The sequence below is a fragment of the Chionomys nivalis genome, chromosome 15 (assembly GCF_950005125.1).
Source record: "Chionomys nivalis chromosome 15, mChiNiv1.1, whole genome shotgun sequence".
NCBI classification, from domain to species: domain Eukaryota; kingdom Metazoa; phylum Chordata; class Mammalia; order Rodentia; family Cricetidae; genus Chionomys; species Chionomys nivalis.
In genome coordinates, this window is record NC_080100.1 from 38209419 (window position 1) to 38232423 (window position 23005).

Here is a 23005-nt window from a genome sequence, read left to right on the forward strand (position 1 = left end):
CTGTTCAGCTGGGAGAGCTCGGTCTTTACAGCCATTCACCACGTTTAATTCCCAGCCTGCTCAGTCTGTCTGAACCTCGTTCCCTGGTGTGTGGAATGGGGTCAGTGTTTTGTCCTTTCTGCCATGGTTAGGTTTGCAGCTAGTCCTCCTGCTTTGGTGCCCTTTGCTGCTAAAGGTTGACAGACTGCTTAGGAAGGCATGGTTGATTTCAGAGCCAAGGGCAGGAGCAGATCTTCAAACCTGGAGAATTTATCTAATTTCCCTGTAAGATAAGGAAGGACACTTAACGGTTTTACATAGAAGACTGAGTCAACTAAAATTAGAAAACTGTTTTTTCCTTTCTAAAGCAGTAGTTCTCAACATGTGGCTTGTGACCCCTTTGGGGGTCTAATGACCCTTTCACATGGGTTTTCTAAGACAGTTGGAAAACACAGATATTTACATTATAATTCATAAAAGTAGCAAAATTACAGTTATCAAATGGCAACAAAAGTAATTTTATAGTTGGGGTTACCACAACCTGCTGAACTGTCTTAATGGGTTGCAACAAGGAAGGTTGAGAACCATTGCTCTAGAGACTACATCGCCAACAGTGAGCTTTTCAGAATTTCCTGTAAACCCTCATAGGACAAGCAGATGTTATTGGGTCTTTGCTTTTGAAAACATATATAGAAAATGTATAAGACTGGGGTGGTGCTGTATACCTTTAATCTTATACTTTTGAGGCAGAGGCAGGAAGATTTCTGTGAGTTCAAAGCCAGCCTGGTGTACAAAGCCAGTTGCAAGCCAGCCAAAGCTGCATAGTGAGCCCCTGCCTCAAACAAAACAAAACAGAAAAGCAAACATAGATGTACTAAATAAAATGAACAATAAGAATACATTTATATGTTTATATGCTAAACAATAAGCTGAAGATATATGTAAATATAAAAATCATGTAGCTTTCAAAACAACTATTTACTATAGATACCATTTTAATTTCCATTTTACAGAATCAAAATCTGATGCTTTGAAAATTAAGTTGCCCTGGGTACCGTAGCTAGAAGTGATAGAGGTGGAATGCTGTGCAGTGTTTCTGATGTAGAGCATGCTGTGTAGCTTTTCTGGTCTAGAGCATGCTGTGTAGCTTTTCTGGTCTAGAGCATGCTGTGCAGTGTTTCTGATGTAGAGCATGCTGTGTAGCTTTTCTGGTCTAGAGCATGCTGTGTAGCTTTTCTGGTCTAGAGCATGCTGTGCAGTGTTTCTGATGTAGAGCATGCTGTGTAGCTTTTCTGGTCTAGAGCATGCTGTGTAGCTTTTCTGGTCTAGAGCATGCTGTGTAGCATTTCTGCTCTAGAGCATGCTGTACAGCGTTTCTTATCTAGAGCATGCTGTGCAGCTTTTCTGAACAGAGCTGCTCCACTCCCTTCCCTGCATCATAGCTAGGAATTGATGGAGGTGAAAGGAAAACCCAGTCTGATCTAGAGCATGCTGTACAGCTTTTCTGATCTAAAACATTCTCTAGCCTTTTCTGGTCTAGAGCATGCTGTGTCGCTTTCCTGATCTTGAGCATGCTGTGCAGCTTTCTTGATCTGGAGCACATTGTGTAGCATTCCTGATTTAGAACATACTGTGTGGCTTTCCTGATCTAGAGCACGTTGTGTGCCTTTCCTGATCTAGAGCATGCTGTGTAACTTTTCTGGTCTAGAGCATGCCGTATAGCTTTTCTGGATGCAACTGCTCTATTCCCTTCCCTCTGCTGCAGTGTCTACTAAGTGGGCATTGAAGCAGTGTCTGTGTTCCACCTCTGTATCCTGCCTCCCAAGAGTTCAAGTGAAGACTGATGGTATTCTCCAGCCACAGATGGCAGCTACCTACTAGAGCACATAAGAAGAAAAAATCCTGTAATAAAAACTTTTCTAAATCCTCAATAAATTGGGCAATTACAAATTCAGGTTTTCAGAATAATATAATTTTGACATTGCCTAGAACTTTATTGTGATTTGTTCTTTATGCCATAAATAGACTAAATCGAATTCTGATGATTACGAGCTGCGGTTTTGAAAATATGAAACTGTTGTGTTTTTTTCACAACACCTGTCACCACCTGACTTTACACATCTGTGTGTTTAGTTCCTGTATCCCACTTCCCTAGTATTTGCGCTACAGTCGATTGAGGCATTTCATCTGCTCAAACTCTATGACAGTTCATCATAGATGTTTAAAAAATATCTTACAGATGAGTGAATCAAAGCTTTATGTGTGGCCAGCAAGATGGCTGAGCAAATAAAAGCTCTTGCCACTAAACTTGATAACCTGGGTTCCATTCCCAAAACCAACATGGGAGAAGGAGAGAACTGACTTTGGTAGGTTACCCTATGATCTCCACACATGCTGTTGGGTCCCTCATTAAAAAGAGTGTAAAAGGAAAAAAATGTTTAATTTGGATAAATTATGGAAAACAGACATTTAAATGCTATTTTTTTCATTCTAGCATGGATTAGAAGAACAAGAAAGACTCCACCTACTATGGAGGTAAGAATACATGGGAAAATATTCAAATAGTTTATGCTTGTAATGCTGTGTTTTCAGCTGAGAACTTGTACTACTAAACATACATAAATTCTTGGGAAAAATATCATACATCTCAGAGTATTAATTTTACTCTGTAAGAAGTAATTCTAAAGTATTTCTAGTAAAATAATTTATTATAATATATTAGCATTACATAGTAATAAAATATTGTATGATAAAAATATATGCACATATAATTTTTTCTTTATTCTTGAGAACTTCATGCATGGATTCAATGAAATATAATTATATCCATTTTCCCATTTCTCTCCACCAACTACCCTGTATCCCCCTCCCATAGACCCATCTTTCAACTTCATGTCTCTTTTTGTTTTTCTTCTTTCTTTTTCCATAATTCATTGAACCCTTTTAGCATATATGTGTATGGACATGGGGCCAGCCACTGCCACAGAAAGCTTGCCAGTGGGAATATCCTCAAGAGGGAATGATTCTCCCTCTCTCAGCATCCACCAAGTGCCAACAGCTTCTGTTAAGGGGTGGGGCATGGAGAACACACTGCCCACCCACACATCTTGGAGTTTTGCCTTGTTTGACCTTGTGCAGGGACCATGAGTGCAGTACCCACGTCATGTCCAGAAGATGGCTTTGAGGAGCACCTCTCCCCATCCTGCAGTTCTTATTCTTTCACAGTCCCTGAACCTTGGAGTTGGGAGGAGGTGTTGATCAGTCTCTTGTTCTTAGCACTTAATGGATTCCATGTGTCTGCCCTGACTAAAGGCACTGGGGAAAGAATCTTCTTTGGCCGAGGTTGAGAGCAACCTATGTCCAGAAGTATAAATGTGAATATTTCAGAAGGCAGTTTGACCATGTGACTGTGATAAATGCACATCTTATGAACTGATAAAAATATTTTAAAAATACACTTTGATAGGAAAATGGTTTAAAAACCATTTTCTAAGTCAGTTGCCTATAATACTGTCATGTCAGAAGACTGAGTCAGGAAGATGGCTAGTTTGAAGTCACCCTGAGAACCTTGGGGGGATCAGTCCTTAGATTTTTAGAATAGTATATGTTTGAAGCCTAGCAGTTTGTGATAAACTCAAATACTATAACATTACTATTTCTCTCCTGGTCAACTTGAAGGGGAAGGGATTAGTTTCTAGTATAGTTCTTGGGGTGCTCTGGCCAGCGGAAGGTCTGATTCCTCCCTTGTTGACTTCGTCCCCTGACCTCCTTGTACCTGCTTTACTCATACTCCTTAGAGGAGCTCCCGGGAGGCTCTCAGGTTTAATGCTGCTTCCTGTTGCCTTCAGCAGACAGACTTACCTGTTTATATTTAATTCTTCTTAAAAGGTCTTTAAAATGCTAGGATACCTCTCTGAACTTTTTTCTTTCCTTTCTTCCCTTTTTTCTTTCCCTTCCTTCCTTCCTTCCTTCCTTCCTTCCTTCCTTCCTTCCTTCCTTCCTTCCTTCCATCCTTCCATCCTTCTTTCCTTTCCAAGATAGGGTTTCTATGTGTAGTCCTGGCTGTCCTGAATCTAACTTTGTAGACCAGGCTGGCCTCAAACTCAGACACCCTCCTGCCCCTGCCTCCCAAATGCTGGGATTAAAGGTGTGTGCCACAACCACCTCTTCAACTTCTTAACTCATAGATTTAATTATTCCTTTCTTGAAGACCCTAGCTTTGACACCTTAATAGGCCCTCTGAGTTTACCTTTCAAGTTTATTGTTTACTCATCTTTCTGATGGCATGGTAAGCAAAGTAATACAAGAATTAAGCCTTATTCATCTTTGCATCATAACCATCTGATGCAGGGCTTGATTTGTTATCATTAGGTTGATTTATATAAACAGATTTGAGTTTATATAACAGATCAACCTTGTAGAACATATTTCCAGTTGAACATTGCTTGCTATATTTTCAAAGAGGTTCATATGCAAGTACAGTACATCAGTGTGGTTCAGCACTCATTCTGCAATGCAGTACGAAGTGAGCTAGCTCTGTTTCACAAAAAAAGTAGACTTTTCCTGACTCTTACTTTATTAGAAGTCATTAATAGCAAATGTTTAAAAATATTGTTCTTTTCAGACTAACAGAATAGTTGGAAGCACAATAAACTCTACTGGTTGAAAAGTAGCCATGCTTTTTGCTAACTATTGACAAAATGCATGATGATTCAGTGATATGTTTACAGACAGTAAAAAAGAAAGGCACATTAATGGTCTGCCAACTTCATTTTCAATTGTTTCATGAAGGGGAAAAGGAGTTCAAGACACCAATAAAGAAAGACTGGTCAAAAATGTACTTGGAAATGATGCTGCTCTAGTCTAGGCAAGGGTTGGGTAGATGTATAGGCACACTCATCGTGGCTTTGGTTATTTACTGGACCGTGGTGTTGACTCTGGGTTGGAAGCTCTAAAGACTTACTTTGTCAAATGGTCGTGAAATGGTGAGGAGAACTCCAAGTACTGGTTTACAGTGGGAATATAGCAAAGCAAGTGGAACAGGAAATGATGGGAAGTGGGTAAAATAAACAGTTAAATGCTTCATGCTTATTTATGTGACGTATTGCATTCACTTCAACTGAGATAGTTTGACCTACAGTGGTGCAAATGGTTGAGAGACTTGTATGTTGTTATCAGTATCTCTCTTCACACAAGCAGGATTGTATGTTGTTATCAGTATCTCTCTTCACACAAGCAGGATTGTATGTTGTTATCAGTATCTCTCTTCACACAAGCAGGATTGTATGTTATCAGTATCTCTCTTCATACAAGCAGGATTGTGTGTTGTTATCAGTATCTCTCTTCATACAAGCAGGATTGTATGTTGTTATCAGTATCTCTCTTCATACAAGCAGGATTGTATGTTGTTATCGGTATCTCTCTTCACACAAGTAGAATTGTATGTTGTTATCAGTATCTCTCTTCATACAAACAGATCCTTGTGGATCGGAACAGAAAATTGTCAGCTGCTGGTTAAGCTCCCACTCTCATGGACAGTATTTGTCTGGATCATCTGCCAACTTTTGTCTCTAGAGTCTCATTTTCTTGCTGCTCCCATTCTGAGTGACACCCCCTTTTACTATTACAGCTGTTTTACTATGGTCAGATGCTCCCAGTCCTACAACTCTTCTTCGGTTTTACCTTTTCATACCTCTGCTCTTATCTATAATATGTTGATTTTGCAGCTTAACATTCAGAGAAGAATATTGATTCCAAATTCTTGAAGTCTATTTTGGTGTTGTCTCCAAGTAGCTGACATTCATTGAGTTCTGTATGTTCAGTATTATTAGGCTCATTTTATAAGTTAACAAAATGAAATGTCCTAATTTTGACATTTTGCATATATGGCTCTACTTTCTTCTTGACTTAAATTACAAAGGTGAATGTTGGAAGCGGGGCTGCTTGTTTGTCCTGGCAGCCCAGAACTGAGATAATCACACAGAAACCATATTATTTAAATCACTGCTTGGCCCATTAGCTCTAGCTTCTTATTGGCTAACTCTTACATCTTAATTTAACCCATTTTTATTAATCTGTATATCACCATAAGGTCATGGCCTACCAGCAAAGTTTCAGCACGTCTGTCTCCAGCAGCAGATCCATGGCATCTATATGACTCTACCCTTCTTTCTCCTAGCATTCAGTTCAGTCTTCCCCGCCTACCTAAGTTCTGCCCTACCAACAGGCCAAGGCAGTTTCATTATTTATTAATGGTAATCACAGCACACAGAGGGGACTCCCACATCAAGTGAACTATGTGTTCTTTCAAAAAGTAGACACCTCTCTTTTCCCAAATCTTGTATTTTTAGAAATGTGGTAGAAATTTAGAAGAAAATTGCAACATTTTTACACTCTGGGATCTAGCATCATTAATTAAAAATTAATGAAGTAGAACTGATGTCTGAACATGGGCAAATCTCAGAAAACATGGTATTGCTTAAAAAGAGCAAATCACAGAAGATTCCATACTGTGTGCCATTCATATAATCTTGAAAGTAGGGAAAGAATAATGGGCATTCATTCAGTTAAGGTGGGGACTTAAACACAGGGGTCCACTTCTACAAGTCTAGTGGGAATGACAGTTCAATGTGAAAGACAGAAACCTACATAAATAAGTAAATAATTAGGAGAAGGCAACTTGGATAAAACTAACTGCTTAAAAACCTCACTACCATCTTCAGAGATGCAAACTGCTGCTTAAGCAAAGTACCGTTTCATCACACAAATGATTTGGGGAAAATATAATAAATGAAATATTTAACGGAAAGATTAGAACCTTATATTGAAGTCATTTTCAATAAGGCAGGACAAAGGACAGAGGTGGCTACAGAAAAGGAAATGGTTGGCAGCACTGGACGCTAGAGACAGTGCCCTTGGTGCATAGTCAGTGGCAGCCTGCAGCTCTGTACTCATTGTTATCAGCTAAGCTTGACTAAGGAAAAGCATTTTCAAGTATGGGAGATCTCGCAGAATTGTTTTCTACAAACCCATTGTCAGGAAGTTATGGAAATGCAAAGATGAGAGAACGGGAGACAAGGGTCCAGCCTAGGCAAAGAGTGCTAGAATACAAGGGTAGCTAGACCACTAGATGGTGTGGGGGCAAGAAATGCAGGGAGAGTGTTGAAATACACAGAGGACGTGATACACTGGAAGACAGTAAATGAGCCTCACTGTACATCAGTGTGTGCAAAGTAGAATTCACTCATTAGCTCCAGTAGGAACAAAACGTGGTGTTTTAGGACAAAATGATCATGGGAACTCTTTTAAAAGAAAATATTTAGTTGGGGCTGGCTTATAGTTTTGTAAGTTTAGTCCATTATCATCATGGTGGGACATGGTGACATGCAGGCAGACATGGTGCTGGAGAAGAAACCGAGAGTCCTACATCTTGCAGGCAACAGGAAGTAGTGTGAGACACTGGACAGTATCTTGAGCATATGTGAGACCTCAAAACGCACTTCCACATTGACACACTTCCTCCAAGAAGACCACACCTACTCCCAACAAGTTTTACACCTCCTAATAGTGCCACTACTTTTGGAGGCCACTTTCTTTCAAACCACCCCACATGGGTAGAAAAAGGGAAGTAATCGTACATAAGTCACTAGTTAAAAGTATTCCTGCAGAATAATGTAAATATTGAATATTGAACTGTACCTGGTGGCTGCTGGAAAACAAGCCTGGGGTAACTCTCCGTTTCCCTTTATAAGGAGTCAACACACAAAGCTTAAATCTGAATAACAATGGAGTGATCATGAAGGTTTACATGCTGCTGCAAAGTCCCTAGGAGCAGAGCCTGCCTTACTGCTCTTGGGCAGCCCTTTAAATCCTTGGTTTGGCCTGTGCTGTGACCCGAGGTGGCAAGTGAGCTCTGGGTGTAGAGCCCTGCACTAGGAGTGCTTTACCAGCACACTTGAGCCCTGGCTCTCATCCCCAGTCTGCCAGCAACCATCCAGAGTCAAGTAAAATACGTAAAGTAGCTGCTTTGAGGGAAGGGGTTATAGTATTTTCATAACAAATATTTTTGTGATATTAGCCCTACAAACTTTGACTTAAAAGAGGAAAAAAATTGTTTTGTTTTGTGAGACAGGGCCTCACACTGTAGCACAGATTGTCCCTGAACTCACACCAGGTTTCTTGTCTTAGTCTGTTCCCTGATTGCTGGTCTGATGGGCGAGTCCCATACCCTACTACAGGCTTTCTCAGCTTAAGCTTTGTAAGCCAAACCATTCTGTAGTAGACTTGGCAGTTACTGCAAAATGTGTCTGATTGTGGTTGTGCCCAATAAAACTTTATTTACAAAAACAGTAGGTCAGTGAAAGCAGTCAGTTTGCCAAATCCGCCACAAATCAGTGGTTTCTAGACTGTCAGCCTGTACCGCTGGGCATGGAGAAGCTTCCTGTTTAGTGTTCAGGTCCAATAGCTTCAAGGAAATGAATTCTATATTCTCTCTGCATATGCAGTCTTTCACTTAAAAGAAAAAAAAATTTGCCTAAGAACTCCTGACCTGCTGGTTGCCATCAGGCATACTTTAAAATTGCTATTCGAAGTGTCGACCTTTTAAAAGGAAAGATTATCCTTTGTCCACACTACACCTGACTATGGGACCTTGCTTTGGGAGTTAAAACTCTCCAGGCTCCCCTGAGGCCTTTGAAGAGAGTGTGTCACCTGAGGGAGAGTCCCTCAAGAGCAAAGCAGAGGCAGAGCTTCAGTGGGAATGATCTGAGAAGCAGCACATGGTCTTTATTCAGGACACCAGCTTGCAGCCAGTCTCTAAGACAATGGCTGATCTGTCCAACTAGCTAGCTAGCTGTCCACTAAGCATCCGAAATTTAAAATTCAGAGGTGCGAAACTTGTCATGGGGATGCATAATAACACATTTATTTGAATTTTAAAATTAACCCAGACTTATTCTGACAGAGAATAAGTCAGACTTGGCTGATCGGGTTTGACAATCAGGACTAGCTTTGCCAATTAAGTTATATGGTTATATCTTCCATAAATTGAACAAGCTGAACTGAAACTCTGGGGCTTTAAAGAACATTTAAAGTCTACATTCGCTGTGCAATCACTACTGATGCTGGCTTTGCTATTGATTTGCCACCTGAAATGTGACATGGTTTGTAAAGTCTTATACATAAAAGTGCTGCTGTTGTTTATGGATGTATCGGGATACATTGAAAGCCGGCATGGAAATGACAGACAGGAAAGGAAACACAAGGCTGTTGTTACTAGAAGAGAAATCAGGAGAGACCACCAGGGATTTTTATCATATCAGCAGAGTTTAATCCATTCAATTTGATAGTGGGGACATAGGAGTATATTGTTAGCTATATATATTTCTGTTCATAAAATATTCTGTTTAAGGCAAATACCAAGAGGGCTGCCCTTGTAGCTTGGTTAGTAGAATGCTGCTTAGCATACTCTGGCTCCATTCCCAGTACTGCATAAACCAGGCATGGGGTGCAGCCTGTTACCCCGGTACTCTGAAAGTGTAGGAGGATCAAAAGTTCAAGATCATTTTAGCTACACAGTAAGTTTGAGACCTCGCCACAGTAAGACAGATAAATAAGCAGTGACTTATAATCACATCAAGTTGAGCCAGGCAGTGAGGCCAGCCAAGGCTACACACAGAGAAACCTTGGAGAGAGAGAGAGAGAGAGAGAGAGAGAGAGAGAGAGAGAGAGAGAGAGAGAGAGAGAGAGAGAGAGAGAGAGAGCGCACAGGTTGAATCTTTGGTAGAATGATAAGATATTCATTTTTAAAATATAATATTTTCCATACATTTTAATCTGGTTATGGTTCCCCTCCCCCAACTCCTCCCAGCTCCCATCTACCCATTCCTATACCCTTCTTTCTTTCATTAGACATTCTTAAACTAATAAATGATATATTTGAAATTCAAAAAAAAACACTTAAAAGAATTTTCTTAGCAACTTCCATAGAAAACAAATCAGCAGGACTTAATTTTTGAAATTTCTTCTGAAAGTTGAAATGTTTAATTAAGCTTATTATTTATTCAGTTACCATCAAATACCTCACATGGACTTAAAAGTTAATGTACTTTCCCTATAGACTTCTTTTGCACATGCCGGTCTGACCTAAATGCATTGAACATAATACTGTTAAGTTATATTTAGTTTCTAATTTTAGTACCTATTTTTCCTCCTGTGAAACTGAATTAGTCCGAAATGGTAAAATTGTGAAGAAAACCTCTTCACGTATCACCCTTAGAAATGGGATCTTACTGCAGTTTACACAGGAATGCCTTGTGTTCTGTGGCAGTGTCGTTCTGGGATCCCGTACTTGCAGGGCTGAAAAGATTGCTCAGTGACCTGTTCTTTATTCGGCTGCTGCCTTAACTGTGGTGTGCTGCAAAGCCTTCTCGCTTGGCCAACACCGTGACTCTGCTTGACTTAGTCTTTTATCTTACTAAAATGTTAACGCTAAAAAAAATTACTTTTTTAAAGACAGAAATAATAAGTTACCCCCAAAAGTTCTGGTAGATTCCACAACTCTCGGTTTTAACAAGTTAATTGACTCAAGCATGCGTTAGTGCTTCATTGCCACGGGAGGACTTGCCCCGTGGGTTCTGCTCTTCCTTAGCTACCACAGTAAATGAAAACACACAAGTACCTGCTTGTAGCACACACACTTAGCATCGGAGAGGCTGTTTCTCCCCGTCTGCCTTCCTTGGTGTTGACCTCCAGCTCTGTGCAAACAGCAAGGATGTATAATTCACCTTGCTTCCTAGAGAACTGTGCCAAAATAATTCAAAGTTGCAAATATTCAATGAATGATAGTCGCTATTATTTTATTGTCATTTCTACTTTCTATTAAAGTCCACAAGAGGGGCTTGAGGCAGCTCAGTGGCTTGATGACTTGAATTCAACCCACAGTGGGAGGAGAGAACTGACTCCCATGGCCTCCATGGGTGCTGCCACCATCCAAAACAAGTGAAGTGTTTAGAATTCATACATAAATATTCCACAAGACATTTAATTTCATGTAAAGTTACAGAATTAGATCTAAACTCCACATTCATTTTTTTGTTTGTTTTTTGTTGTATTATCGTGTGTGTGTGTGTGTGTGTGCGCGCGCGCGCACGCGCGCGCGCAGTTAGTGTGGGAGGTCAGAAAACAACTTGTAGCAGTCGAGTTCCCTGCCACTGTGACCCCAGGGATTGAACTTAGGTCCTCAGGCTTTCATAGCAAGCCCTTTCACCTCCTGAGCCACCTTGCTGGCCCTTGTTTGTCTTTTGGAAATAGTTATATTTGTGAACAGTCTTATGGTATTTTTGAATGCTTACTTTATAGAAATAAATGTAAAATAAACTTTCTGGGTTTGTCTCCCTATTTTTTGTGGGGTTTTTTGTTTGTTTTGTTTTGTTTTGTTGGGGGGGGATGTGTTCGAGACAGGGTTTCTCTGTAGTTTTGGAGCCTCTCCTGAATCTAGCTTTTATAGACCAGGCTGGCCTTGAACTCACAGAGATCCCCCTGCCTCTGCCTCCCGAGTGCTGGGATTAAAGGCACGATCCACCACTGCCCAACTTTGTCTTCCAATTTTTATGGCCTAAGAACTGCCAGTTTTCTACTTGTGATATTCAGATCAATTTAATATATTTGAATTTTTAAAATACAACATATTTGAATTTTAGTAATATAGCTACATTCTTCTAGAGTTCAACTTGATTTGAAATGTTGAGTCCCAATGGGTAGAGAAGCGAGCGTGTAGGAGGTGGTATAAGATTCCTCTGTGACTTGCCTGTGCACTCCTGTCATACCATTTACTCCTGCCTCCTGCTCACGGTAGCTCTGCCTGCATGGGAAAGAATGTGGCATGTCGAAGAGTTAAGGTACTGCTATCCTCCATCGCTGATAGGATATCATCAGGGATAGGCCTGAGGGGTGAATGCTCCCTCTGTCGCCTGGGCGGGCAGCTGGCGCACGTTTGCCTTGCCTTCTCAGAGCCCGCAGCCAGTGTGACCAGTTACAGCACATGCTGATGCAGGGCTCCCTTCCTCCCACTCTGCCATGTCGTGGTCCTTTCACTGGGATCCCTTATTCAACATCAGCTGAATCAAAACCAAAATTGTCTTTAGCAGACGTGAGCTCAGACCATTACCGGTCAGTACCAGGTCATTAAATTCAACAGGTCTACTCATTTTGTAATCTGACTGCATGTCATTATGCTGACAGAAACAGTATGCTCATTAAGAACAGGGCTGAAACGGTGTGTTGGAGTGCCGGACAACTTGGTGACCGAGACCGTCTCGGGAGATGAAATGCTGGAGAACCCCCAGGTTAATGTTCACTAACAGTCTGGGATAGCCTGCAGCTGTACAAGCTGATCTTGTGAGGAGATGATTTCCTTCCCCTGTGAGTTGTGCTGTAGGAATACCAGTTGGGACTGGGCTCCACAACTCTGCATTTTGATCAGTTGTGATTTTCGGTAATGGGCTCCTAAGTTGCGAAGAGGAGTTTTCTTGATGAGGGTGGGGAGTACACTTATCTGTGAGATAAGGACAAGGTTTAGAACGCAGTTAGGGATTGTTCTCCTTTAGTAGAACAGAGGTTGGGGTCCTCTTCCCAGACCCCGGACAGCTGTCCAGGTTCCTGGGGCCAGGCATGGTTTCCCTCCTGTGGAGTAGGTCTTCATTCCAGTCGAGCTGCTGGTCACTGCCAGGGTATGTGTGCACTGCCGCACTTTTAGGTTATGCCGTGATGGTCGTGGTTTCGGCTTGGGTATCAGAGCTGGGTGGGACTGCTGGCTGCTTCCCTCCTTTAGAAGCTTTCGTGGTGTCTTCTGTCACCATGACAGCTAGTCCTCAGGGAACAGGCTTGTAGGTCAGATCAGCATAGGGGTCAACTCAGGGCTGACCTTCATTTTTTAAGGTATTTTTAAAGTGTATGTGTACACAAAAATAAGAGTCATTTCTGATGGAAAAAATAGTGCTTTTTGTTTAAAATAAATTCCATCATCCTGGAGTTTAAAATAAATTCCATCATCCTAGAATTTTGCTCAGTTTCTTTTTATTAAAATATTTCTATTTCACTGTGTCTAGAGAGTAAAAATACATTTAGCTTTTAAATTTTGCTTTCCATCTTTAATGTATAAAGTTCTTGATACGCACCAGTAAAGTGCAGTGTTTTCTGAATTGCACAGTTGGATATAAGGTGAAATGTTCAGAAGGAGAATGAAGTTCTTATGACAGGCCCTGTCTTCTTCCCAACTATTTCTAGCTTTTCTCTAATTACGTATTTTGACAGCCTTCCTTTTTCAGACGGGTAGAAGGTATGTTTCAAGAGGACTGAGAAGCAGCACGTGGCCTCAGTAATTGTCTCCCCCACAAAATTAGACTAATTGCATTATCAGCTCTCGCCAAATTGCATGGCAATTCATCATAAAAACACTTATTAGTGTTTGTCTAAACCAGCCTCACTAATGACGTCTGCGCAGCAAAGCAGCTCTGCATTTTCATCAGCATTTGGATGCTTTTGCCACATTTATGCTGCATGGCCATTTGACTGCAATAATTTTTTAAAGGTATGACATTATCGCACTAGAGTAATGCTTGTTAACAAAATTCATTTGTGTATTGGCAAAATATTTGCAGATAATAAGTTCAATGATATATTGAGTAGTAACATAGATTTACCTAAGGAAACATAATTATTGCCCTGAAGAAAACAAGACCATCTTTTCCATAGGAAGACCTCTCCTAAAAATTAACTGATTAATTAATAAGCACTTTAAAAAAAAAACATAAAATGTAAATGCTATTAGGCTACACTCAACCCACCTTTGTTCAAACTAAAGACTTTCTTATATCAGATGTTACTTTTATATATTAGAATTCTTTTAAATCTATAAATAAATTTATTGCTAGGTCTTTTTATTTGAGCCAGGCAGTGGTGGCGAACACCTTTAATCCCAGCACTGGGGAGGCAGAAGCAGGTGGATCTCTGTGAGGTTGAGGCCAGCTTGGTCTACAAGAGCTAGTTCCAGGACAGCCACCAAAGCTACAGAGAAACCTTGTCTCGAAAAACAAAAAAAAAAAAAGTATTTGATTGCCATTTGTGTAAAAATTCTAAGTAAATTACTCTTATTACTACATAATAGAAAGGTCAGGCTTAGAAGAAATATTATGGAAATATTAGATACCTTCTTAATTAAAAATATAATCATTTAAGCTTTAATATTCTTATAACATTTTATGTACTTAGTCTGCCTAACAGTGTGTACAAACAGGGTTCAACACCAGTATTAGAAAATTTTTTGAAATAAGAGCTTTGATAATTCCTGCCACATTTATAAGATACCTAGTAACAAGGAAAGGAACAAAATGGGACTGTTTTTTACATTGAGTAGGGCACTTGTGGCCAACAGAGCAGGTATGGAAGACAGAGGACAGGTCACAGGAGTCAGTTTCCTTCCTTCTATCCTGTGGGTCCTGGGGATCAGACTAAGGTGGTCAGGGCTGGCAGCAAGCACTTCTGCCCACAGAGCAATCTTACCAGCCCAGAAAGATGCCCTTAAGGAAAATCTGAAAGTCTCATGTAGCTGAAAATAAAGTCTTTTAGTCCCAGCATGAAAATACGGAAGTAACCGTCTACTGTGAGACGGTCTCTTACCTGACAGGGGGCATTGCCACCTGTTCTGTCCATCCTGTCCCGATTACCTGATTAGTATTCAGGAACTGGCCATCTCTATTACTGAATTTTATTCTTAAGTACTTGAAGGAAATGTCACTTGCCTTTAAATATTGAAGGAAATGTCACTTGCCTTTAAATAAGGGAATTATCGTCAACACAGAATGATTGGCAGTGGAAATTCAGTCACAATTTCCTAGCAGTTCCTGATTTTTTTGAGGGCCCTGACACCACATTCCTCCTTTTGAGCTAAAGTTGTCGGGTGGCTTATAATCACTTTTTCAGAGGTTACCTAATAATACATTTTGCATCAGGTTTCTTGACATTCGACTGTGATACCCTCTTGGCTATCATGAAAGCCATATGACAGGTTCTTAGACCAGACCAGTTGCTTTACGGCAGTGTTCAATTGAGCCCTACTGTTGAGTCCCAGAATAGCCTAGGCCTCACAGTGCTTGTTTTGGAGGAAAAGTGAGATATGCTTCCTCCTTCTGAACACCTTTTTAAGAGAAAGGTTAATCCAGCTGCCTTTGAGAGTATTGGTCAAGAGAAAACCAGCAGTAAGCTCACAGAAAGGAGAAGCTCAAATTTGCTTAACAAACACCTCGTGAGTACCTGTGGTAGCTAGATGTTGACGGAGGATGGATGTTGACACATGATGACCCTAGCAACATGAGGGTCATCATGGAACTTGTACTTAGGAAAGTGTGTGTGCCAAAATGGGTCACTGCAAATGTGAAGAAGACTTTGAGAGAGGAGCAAAAGCCTAAGAAACAACACTCAGCCTTCCTTATGTAAGACAAAGTTCAGGAAAGCTACGTTGGAGAGTTAGCCAGGCTGAGACGTGAGGATGAAAAAGGACCTCTCAGAATGCAGAGCCGGCTAACACCAAAACCTCACCCACAGGCGAGAGCACTTTGACAGCCTGAGGCATTCCCTAATACAGAAGAGAGGTAAACCAAATGCATAGGGAAGGCAAGAAACACCTTTTCAGTTGACAAAGCTATGGGGAAGCACCTACTCTCATTTGCTACACAAACAGATGGAAGTTAGTGCTAGATACAAGGTTTCCAAATACCAAAAAACTTTCTGATCTAGACTTTCCAGTCCTAACAAGGAGTGCCAAGGAATGAATGGCAAGTGAGCTGATTTACACAGAGATGTAGGATTTGTAAAATATGAAGTGTTCTAAACATGAACCTGCATGGGATTGAGTGGATATGCCACATTCCTCTGCACAGTTATGTTAGCTACGAAGCAACCAGTGAGAATACTGTGCTCCTAACTGGACACACAGCTATCTGAGGAATATTAAGTCAAAAGCTAGGAGACAGTATGCATTGTGTATGCTTTATTTATTGTGACAAGTGTGTTTGTAAATGAGACCTTGTATTCATAAGGCCATGAAGGAAAAGTATGTAGTGATGCATTCTGGCCTTTTCAGTAGAAGAAATAAAAGTGTAAGAGATTTTTGTTCTCTACTTTATGAAGTTCTGTTTGTTTGAATTCCTGTATCTCTTTTAAAGGTATTTTGTATGGAAAGAGCTGGGCAGGGGTGACACATGCCTTCAATCCCTGCACTTGGGAGGCAGAAGCAGGTGGATCTCTGTGAGTTTGAAGCCAGCCTGGTCTACAAGAGCTAGTTCCAGGACAGGTTTCAAAGGTTTCAAAGCTACAGAAAAACCCTGTCTCAAAAAAAAAAAAAAAAAAAAAAAAAAAAAAAAAAAAAGGCTATTTTGTTTGGTAGAAAAGTAAGAAACATATAAAACATAGTTTTTCTTTAGCGAAAGATAAAAAGGACATTTTGAAGGAGCTGAGAGTCCAGTTTACTCCTTTGCAAGCACTGGCTTCCTTTATGTTTCCAGTTTGTTAGGCGGCAGCAGGGCAGGTTGGCTGATTAAATCAGGACACAGCAACGTCAGTCATCAGCCTACGTACCGTCCCTGGCTGTGGTTTCTGTCTGTGTTGTTTGTCTCTTCTGACTAGGGTCTAAGGCCCTGTTGTCTGGACCTGCTGCATCTATCTGTAGGATCTAGAGCACTCCGTGGCTCAGAGTGTGCGCTCTGGATAGGGAAGGATCCATCTGCTGAGCCCTCCTTTGCCTTTGTCTCTTCTCCTTTGTCTAGCATTGCTGCTGCTGTTGTTTTAAAGGGTTGGGCACAGGTTGACCTGGCAGCAAGTGGCAGGCTGAAAACAGCTTTGGGAATCCGTTCTCTTTCTACCTTACATAGGTTCCAGGGACAGGACTTGGGTCACTAGGCTTGTGTGACAAGAGTTTTACCCACTGAGCTACGTCACCGGCTCCTCATCAACCGTTTTGATTTCCTCCCACAACTCCCATGAGAATTCTCATCTGATTTTGTTATTTCAGCTTCTAGTCTCCATCAATGGGACATCAGGGACATCGTGCCTGAGCCTCTTTTACTCCTGGCACCAATCCTAAAAGAAACCCAGCTCCACTGGTACCCATTCGAGCTTACACCTGCTTGCCTGGCCTTCAGGAGTCACTGTATCCTAATTAATATGCTTGCTTCTTCAATTTCTCTGAGGAGAAGAGTTCCCACTGTGGTTGCTTCTCCTCTCCCTTCATCCCTCCCTGAGTATCGTTTCAGTCAGTTTCATCAGATGCGGCCCTTCAGAGACTTTCACTTTCCTCCAGTAGAGTTGCTGCAGGGAGCTCCAGCTGCCTGGCTGCCAGCACTAGTCACCTGGCCCGGGGCAGGTGCCACTGTTAAGCTTCTGCAGTGTTTGCCTCTCTGCACTTCTGGGTAGTCACAGATCATCATCTGTGACCCCTGCCACTGCCCTCCCCATTACCTACTCCGTCTTCTTATAGGGAGGGAAAGGCTTTGTCATCTGGGGAGTTGAGTAGGGGGTAGGTGTACTGAGTTCCACTTCAAATGACCAAGAGTCATTTACCCATGCTTTCCTACGACCTACACCTCTTTGGGAAATACCAATAGGCTTTCTTGAGCTGACGGGTACCTGTTGCCATGTTCCTATTGGTCTCAGGCATTAGGGATGGATGTTGTGATCTGGCACATTTGTGTTGTTATTGCAGATGCGCTAACCTGGGTAAATTACTCAGTGCACACGGGGTGGGACGTGAAATATTTGAGGTCTAAGAAGGTGGCTGATCATTAAATTTTCCTACTTTAACCTAACGTAGGAACTCTATATTTGCATGTTGATATATTCAAAGCCAAATACTTAATGATTGACAAGTGAAGAGTACACAAAGGTAGATTTTTCCCCAATTTCAAAAGCATCATCTTTGCCACATTTATTTTTAAAAACTAATATAAATTCCTAAGAGTATAAATATCTCATTTGGTTTTCAAGAATATACGGCATTTTTCTCATTATGAAGAAAAGGCCTGTAAATTATTTAGAACCAGAATTTAATTAACAGTGAAATAAATTTATTCTTAATTGTTAGATCTTTAAATTTAGGTTTGTATGTGTAATACAGTGCAGCGTGCAGAGCCAAATCCATTCATTCAGCAAGTACACGCTGGCTACATCTTACTCGCTAGGCCCTGTTCTAGGCACTACATGTGAGGGACAAAAGGGAAGGGAGCCAGAAAAGGCTGACAGAAACTCATTGCCTTCTGGCCACCAAACTGCGTGTGCACATATTTACCTTCTGCCTTGGCAATCCAGCTTCTAGAAATCTCCTCAGTTATCAGACAATAGCCAAGGTGGAGCCTCACTAGGAGGTTCCCAGCAACTAAAAGATGACAAAATGTAGCAATGGAGTTAGTGCCCTGATGGTTCCAAGTGAGAGAAGCAGCCAAGAGCTGAGTGTGGATGGGCGCAGACGATAGATGAAGAGTGGAGAGTTCGCCTTTTATGAAAAAATGGAAAATATGTAGAAAACTGTTTGTTTGTTTGTTTGAATAAAGATTAGAGAAGGAAGAAAAGCCCACAATGGAAGAGCAACAGCGGAACATAAACTTCTCTGGTTGTGCCATTCTGCTTAGTTTTACTATGCAACAATTGTTACATAGTGCAGCAAGGGCTGCTCTCTCTACTGGGTTGGTCTCCCCTTAGCCACAAGGCTCAGGGAGCCACGTGAATAACTGGAAGAAAAGCCTTCCAGGCAGAAGGGGGCCAGTGAAGTGTGTCTGGGGAACACACAAGAAGTCACTGGGGCTGGAGGGGAAGACCCCAGGCAGGTCACCTGACCCTTGTGGGGAGACTGGTGTGCGTGCAGGCCCGATGTGGAGTTGCAGCAATGTGGAAACAGCGCAAAGCTGAACACTGATGGAGGCCCAGCCAAGCTTTGGCCATCTCACTGCGATCCTTAGTGTTTAGACTGCCCATCTGGTTCCTGTGGCCTGGCTTTGTGTCCCTGCCTGTCGCAGAGTCTGGACAGGCTGCCCTTAAAGCCATAGCGAGGTAGCCCTCTGCTACTGGTACGCGCTAGCGTTGTGGACAGACATGAGTCACCTTGTCACGGTCCCCCTGCCGCTGGAAAGACTCTCATGAGCGTTCTCTATCTGCCACATGCTAATCTGACGTAACTTCTAATAACCCAGGGAAGGCTTGTTAGAGGGAACTGGCATGAAAAGTTACCCTCTGCCGTGTGAACATTGCATCATAGAGGCCCAACAAGACCTGTTGTGGGGGCCAGTAGTCCAGACAAGAAATGCTGTTGGCAAGAGAAGTGGAGAGAAATGTGATTTCAAGAAACAATTTGAAGAGCTGGTAAGATTTTAGTTGCTCCCGTCCTGACCAGTGGGACATTTAGTGCTGGTAGCTATAGGAGCGGAGGGGACCCAGGAATAGCTTTGTAGACACCCACAATGATGCCAGGGCAGCTGAGTTATCCACTGTTGACTGACGCACTGCTCCCTGCCATCCTCACAACTCGCACTTGCTCCCCCAGCCCGTCCTCCTCTAACTCCTCCTACCTCCCACCTCTTCCTCTGATCCTGCCCACTGTATGCATTTGATCGGGACAGAACCTATTGTAAGGGGGACAGTTAACTCACAGGGCTGTCTGCGTGTGGGTTTTTGCCTTGGAGCTGGTCTGTAGTTTAGCAGGTGATAGGGAAGAGGCCGAGAGAAACGAGACAAAGCTGCCAGGCACCAGCGAACACTGGAGATGGGCAGAATGTCACTGGTTCCAGCTGTACACAGAGCCTTATGAGTGTCTTGTGAAGAACCTTCAGGCAGTGGTTGGTGGAAGCAGACACCTATTTCAAGTGTGCAGTAGTTGTGTGACCTTTGTTGTCTTTGAACATGTTTAATGAGACTGTCTGTTAGACACCCAACACTAATGGGCTGTGTAGTTTGACTTAAGACCTTAGGTAACAGTCAGAGCTGAAGGTATAAATTTGAGATTGTTTAGCATATGGAGATGGTATTTAAGCTTGCAGCGTGAGGAACAATTACCTGTGGAGAGACTATAGACAAGAACAGGGCCTATGCCTGAGCCCTGGAACACTGGAGGCGAAACGTGTTTGAAGGTCTGGCCACAAAGGAGCGGACAGCTTGGTAGGAGAGCCTGGATGTCTAATAGACATTTCATTTGCTGTGTCTAACATGGAACACACACGCACCTCTTTCTCTCACTGTGGCTCAGGACGGCCTCACTCTCACCTTCCGAAGTGCTGAGGATTGGCCTCTGCTCTTCTCCTCCCGTTCCAGCCATGGCTAACGGCATGCTCTGCAGTCACGCTTTAGCAATGGGGGTGGTTCTGCTTGCCTGCCCCTCCCCATGACTCATAACCAAATACCATGCACACAGCTGCACAATGACCTGTCTTCTCTGCCTCGCTACCACCGTGTGCTTTCTGACCCAGTGACTCCCCGCCTGCATTTCTGTGGTAGCACCGTCTGGTCTCTACCCCAGCATGTCTGCCCACTCTCGCCTTTCACTCGGTTTGCACAGTTGCCATAGTCATATTTTAAAACAATGAAGTAAACACGGAAATGTTGTGTTTATGATTGCAGATTAGTAACAGAAATGTAGTGTAACCCATTAAACATTAATTACAAATAAACAACTAATTTTAAATGTAAGTTTGCCCCATGCAGTATTTAGGGCATAAATACTAAGAAGTTGTTTGTTTATCTGAAATTCAAATTTACATAAAAAAAATCTGGCTTTCGGCCGCGGTAGCCATCTTTCAGTAACTCGCCAAAATGACAAACACAAAGGGAAAGAGGAGGGGCACTCGCTATATGTTCTCTAGGCCCTTTAGGAAACATGGAGTTGTTCCTTTGGCCACGTACATGCGAATCTACAAGAAGGGCGATATTGTAGACATCAAGGGAATGGGCACTGTTCAAAAAGGAATGCCCCATAAATGTTACCATGGCAAAACCGGAAGAGTCTACAATGTCACCCAGCATGCTGTGGGCATCATTGTAAACAAGCAAGTTAAGGGCAAGATTCTTGCCAAGAGAATTAATGTGCGGATTGAACACATCAAGCACTCGAAGAGCAGAGACAGCTTCCTGAAGCGGGTGAAGGAGAACGACCAGAAGAAAAAGGAAGCCAAAGAGAAGGGCACCTGAGTTCAGCTGAAGCGCCAGCCTGCTCCACCCAGAGAAGCACACTTTGTGAGGACTAACGGGAAGGAGCCTGAGCTGCTGGAGCCCATTCCCTACGAATTCATGGCCTGATGTACAAAAAGAAATAAAAGACCTGGACTGTAAAAGAAAAAAAAAAATCTGTATTTTCTCTGGAATCCTGTTCTTGCTTCAAAGTCTAAATTTCTTCACAAATGCTTTCGGAATGAAACCTTATTGTCCTGAGACTGTATTGTAAGAGCCAGCATGTTGAGTCCTGTGTTCTTTGTGAACTCTCTGCGCTGCTTTCCTCCTCAGCTCTGGACATGTGCACACCTCTCCCTACAGTGACTAGTTCCTCTCGGTTCTCGGAGTAATATCTGTAGACTGGTTAAGACTCGAACATTATCTTCTTCAAGACATCATTTCTAACCTAGTCTTCTCAGAGAAGTTAATATTCAGGAGACTACCTTTTCTTCTGCATTTGCCAAACATTCTATTCTCAGCATTATTATAGATCTTTCTATAATTTAATACATTTGTACTTATCTTTCTCCTCAAGATTGTTAGTTCTTTGAACACAGGGTAAAAATCATATCATTTTCCAACCTTGGTGGCACATGCCTTTAATGCTGGCACTAAGGCAGATGGACCTCTGAGATTCCATAGGGTGAATTCCAGGATAGTCAGGGCTACACAGAGCAACCCTGTCTCAGAAAACAAAACAAGACAAAATGTGTCCTTTAACTCTACTCTGTGGCACATAGTAGGCTCTTCGTAGTACATGAATGAACCAATGAATGGGAAATAGGATCCCTAGGCAATGGCCACATGGTTAGTGCTTACACAGCTTTTCCAAGGACAGTTCCATTGTTCCAGCGTAACACGTCAGTGTTACATTGACATGTAGGTGCTGGGTCTTTTTACTGAGTGCATAGGAGAAAACGCAGGGGTGAGTGAGTGTGTCTTCAGCAGCCTGTGTTGTCCCTGCATCAAGTCCTAAGAGTACAACCTCTCTGGGACAGCCTTCTTAGAGCCCAAGCTGTGACTCCTGATTCCCCTTCATTCTTCCCTCTCTCAGTGTAGACGGGACCCCTTTTCTCTCTCTGGCCGCTGGCACAGGAGTCAGTAATGTTAGCACCTGCTCACTGAGGCTACCTTCTCTCTTCACCCGGCTTATGCTTCTCTGCCACATCACTGCCTCTCTCAGGAGAAAGCATGGAGTCCCAACATTGCCTTTTCTTCCAGGGATTACAGCCTTCCCCCTTTCACATAAGAGAGCAACATTTTCTTTGTCTCCTCCCAGAGAAGTTCGATTAAATAGAACTAAAGCTGCTAAGTAACTTTAATTATTTTCTATTAATCTTTAACCACTCAGTTTCTTTTTCTATTAAATGATGGTGTCTTTATGCTCAGAGGTTATACATATATGGGGAAGTTCGTTTCTTTTATTAAAGGAAATACCACCAAAAAACTATTAATGACTTGAGCTCTGTGATTAGTTCTTTTTAGTGACATTTCAAGATTTAATTATTAATCTGGCTCAAGTTCAAAGACAGAAAACTCAGTGCCAGAAATTCCTAACCAGCAAGAAATATAAACAAACCTTACAATTGTCCCTTCTTATAACAAAAACCAGCGAGATCAACTTCTTGTATAATTAGAGATGTTTGGGGGAGGTTGCAGAAGGGGAGTTCAAGAAAGCATGTCAAAACAACAAAACTCAGTGTACATTTTCATTGCTATAATTGATCGGAGGATGTTTGCAATGGATTTGAAAGTGAATAAATTAACTGTGACATTGATTTGG

The 23005-nt window shown here is 42.0% G+C and overlaps 2 protein-coding genes across 2 annotated transcripts in view; both read left to right on the top strand.

The window, feature by feature from the left end:
- The window catches only part of Ndufaf2 (NADH:ubiquinone oxidoreductase complex assembly factor 2), a 114848-nt gene that overhangs the window by 77663 nt on the left and 14180 nt on the right, over positions 1–23005 (top strand). The window contains exon 3 of the mRNA XM_057789825.1: positions 2474–2514. Within this exon, the coding sequence (XP_057645808.1) occupies positions 2474–2514 (41 nt within the window). The remainder of the gene's footprint in view (positions 1–2473; positions 2515–23005) is intronic.
- LOC130887401 (60S ribosomal protein L21-like) lies at positions 20794–21333 on the top strand. Its single transcript, XM_057789826.1, has one exon. The coding sequence runs from the start codon at positions 20827–20829 to the stop codon at positions 21199–21201; it is 375 nt and encodes a 124-aa protein (XP_057645809.1). The 5' UTR covers positions 20794–20826; the 3' UTR covers positions 21202–21333.

Excerpts from the sequence above, each read along its gene's own strand:
- LOC130887401 (XM_057789826.1), top strand. The coding sequence starts at position 20,827 with ATGACAAACACAAAGGGAAAGAGGAGGGGCACTCGCTATATGTTCTCT.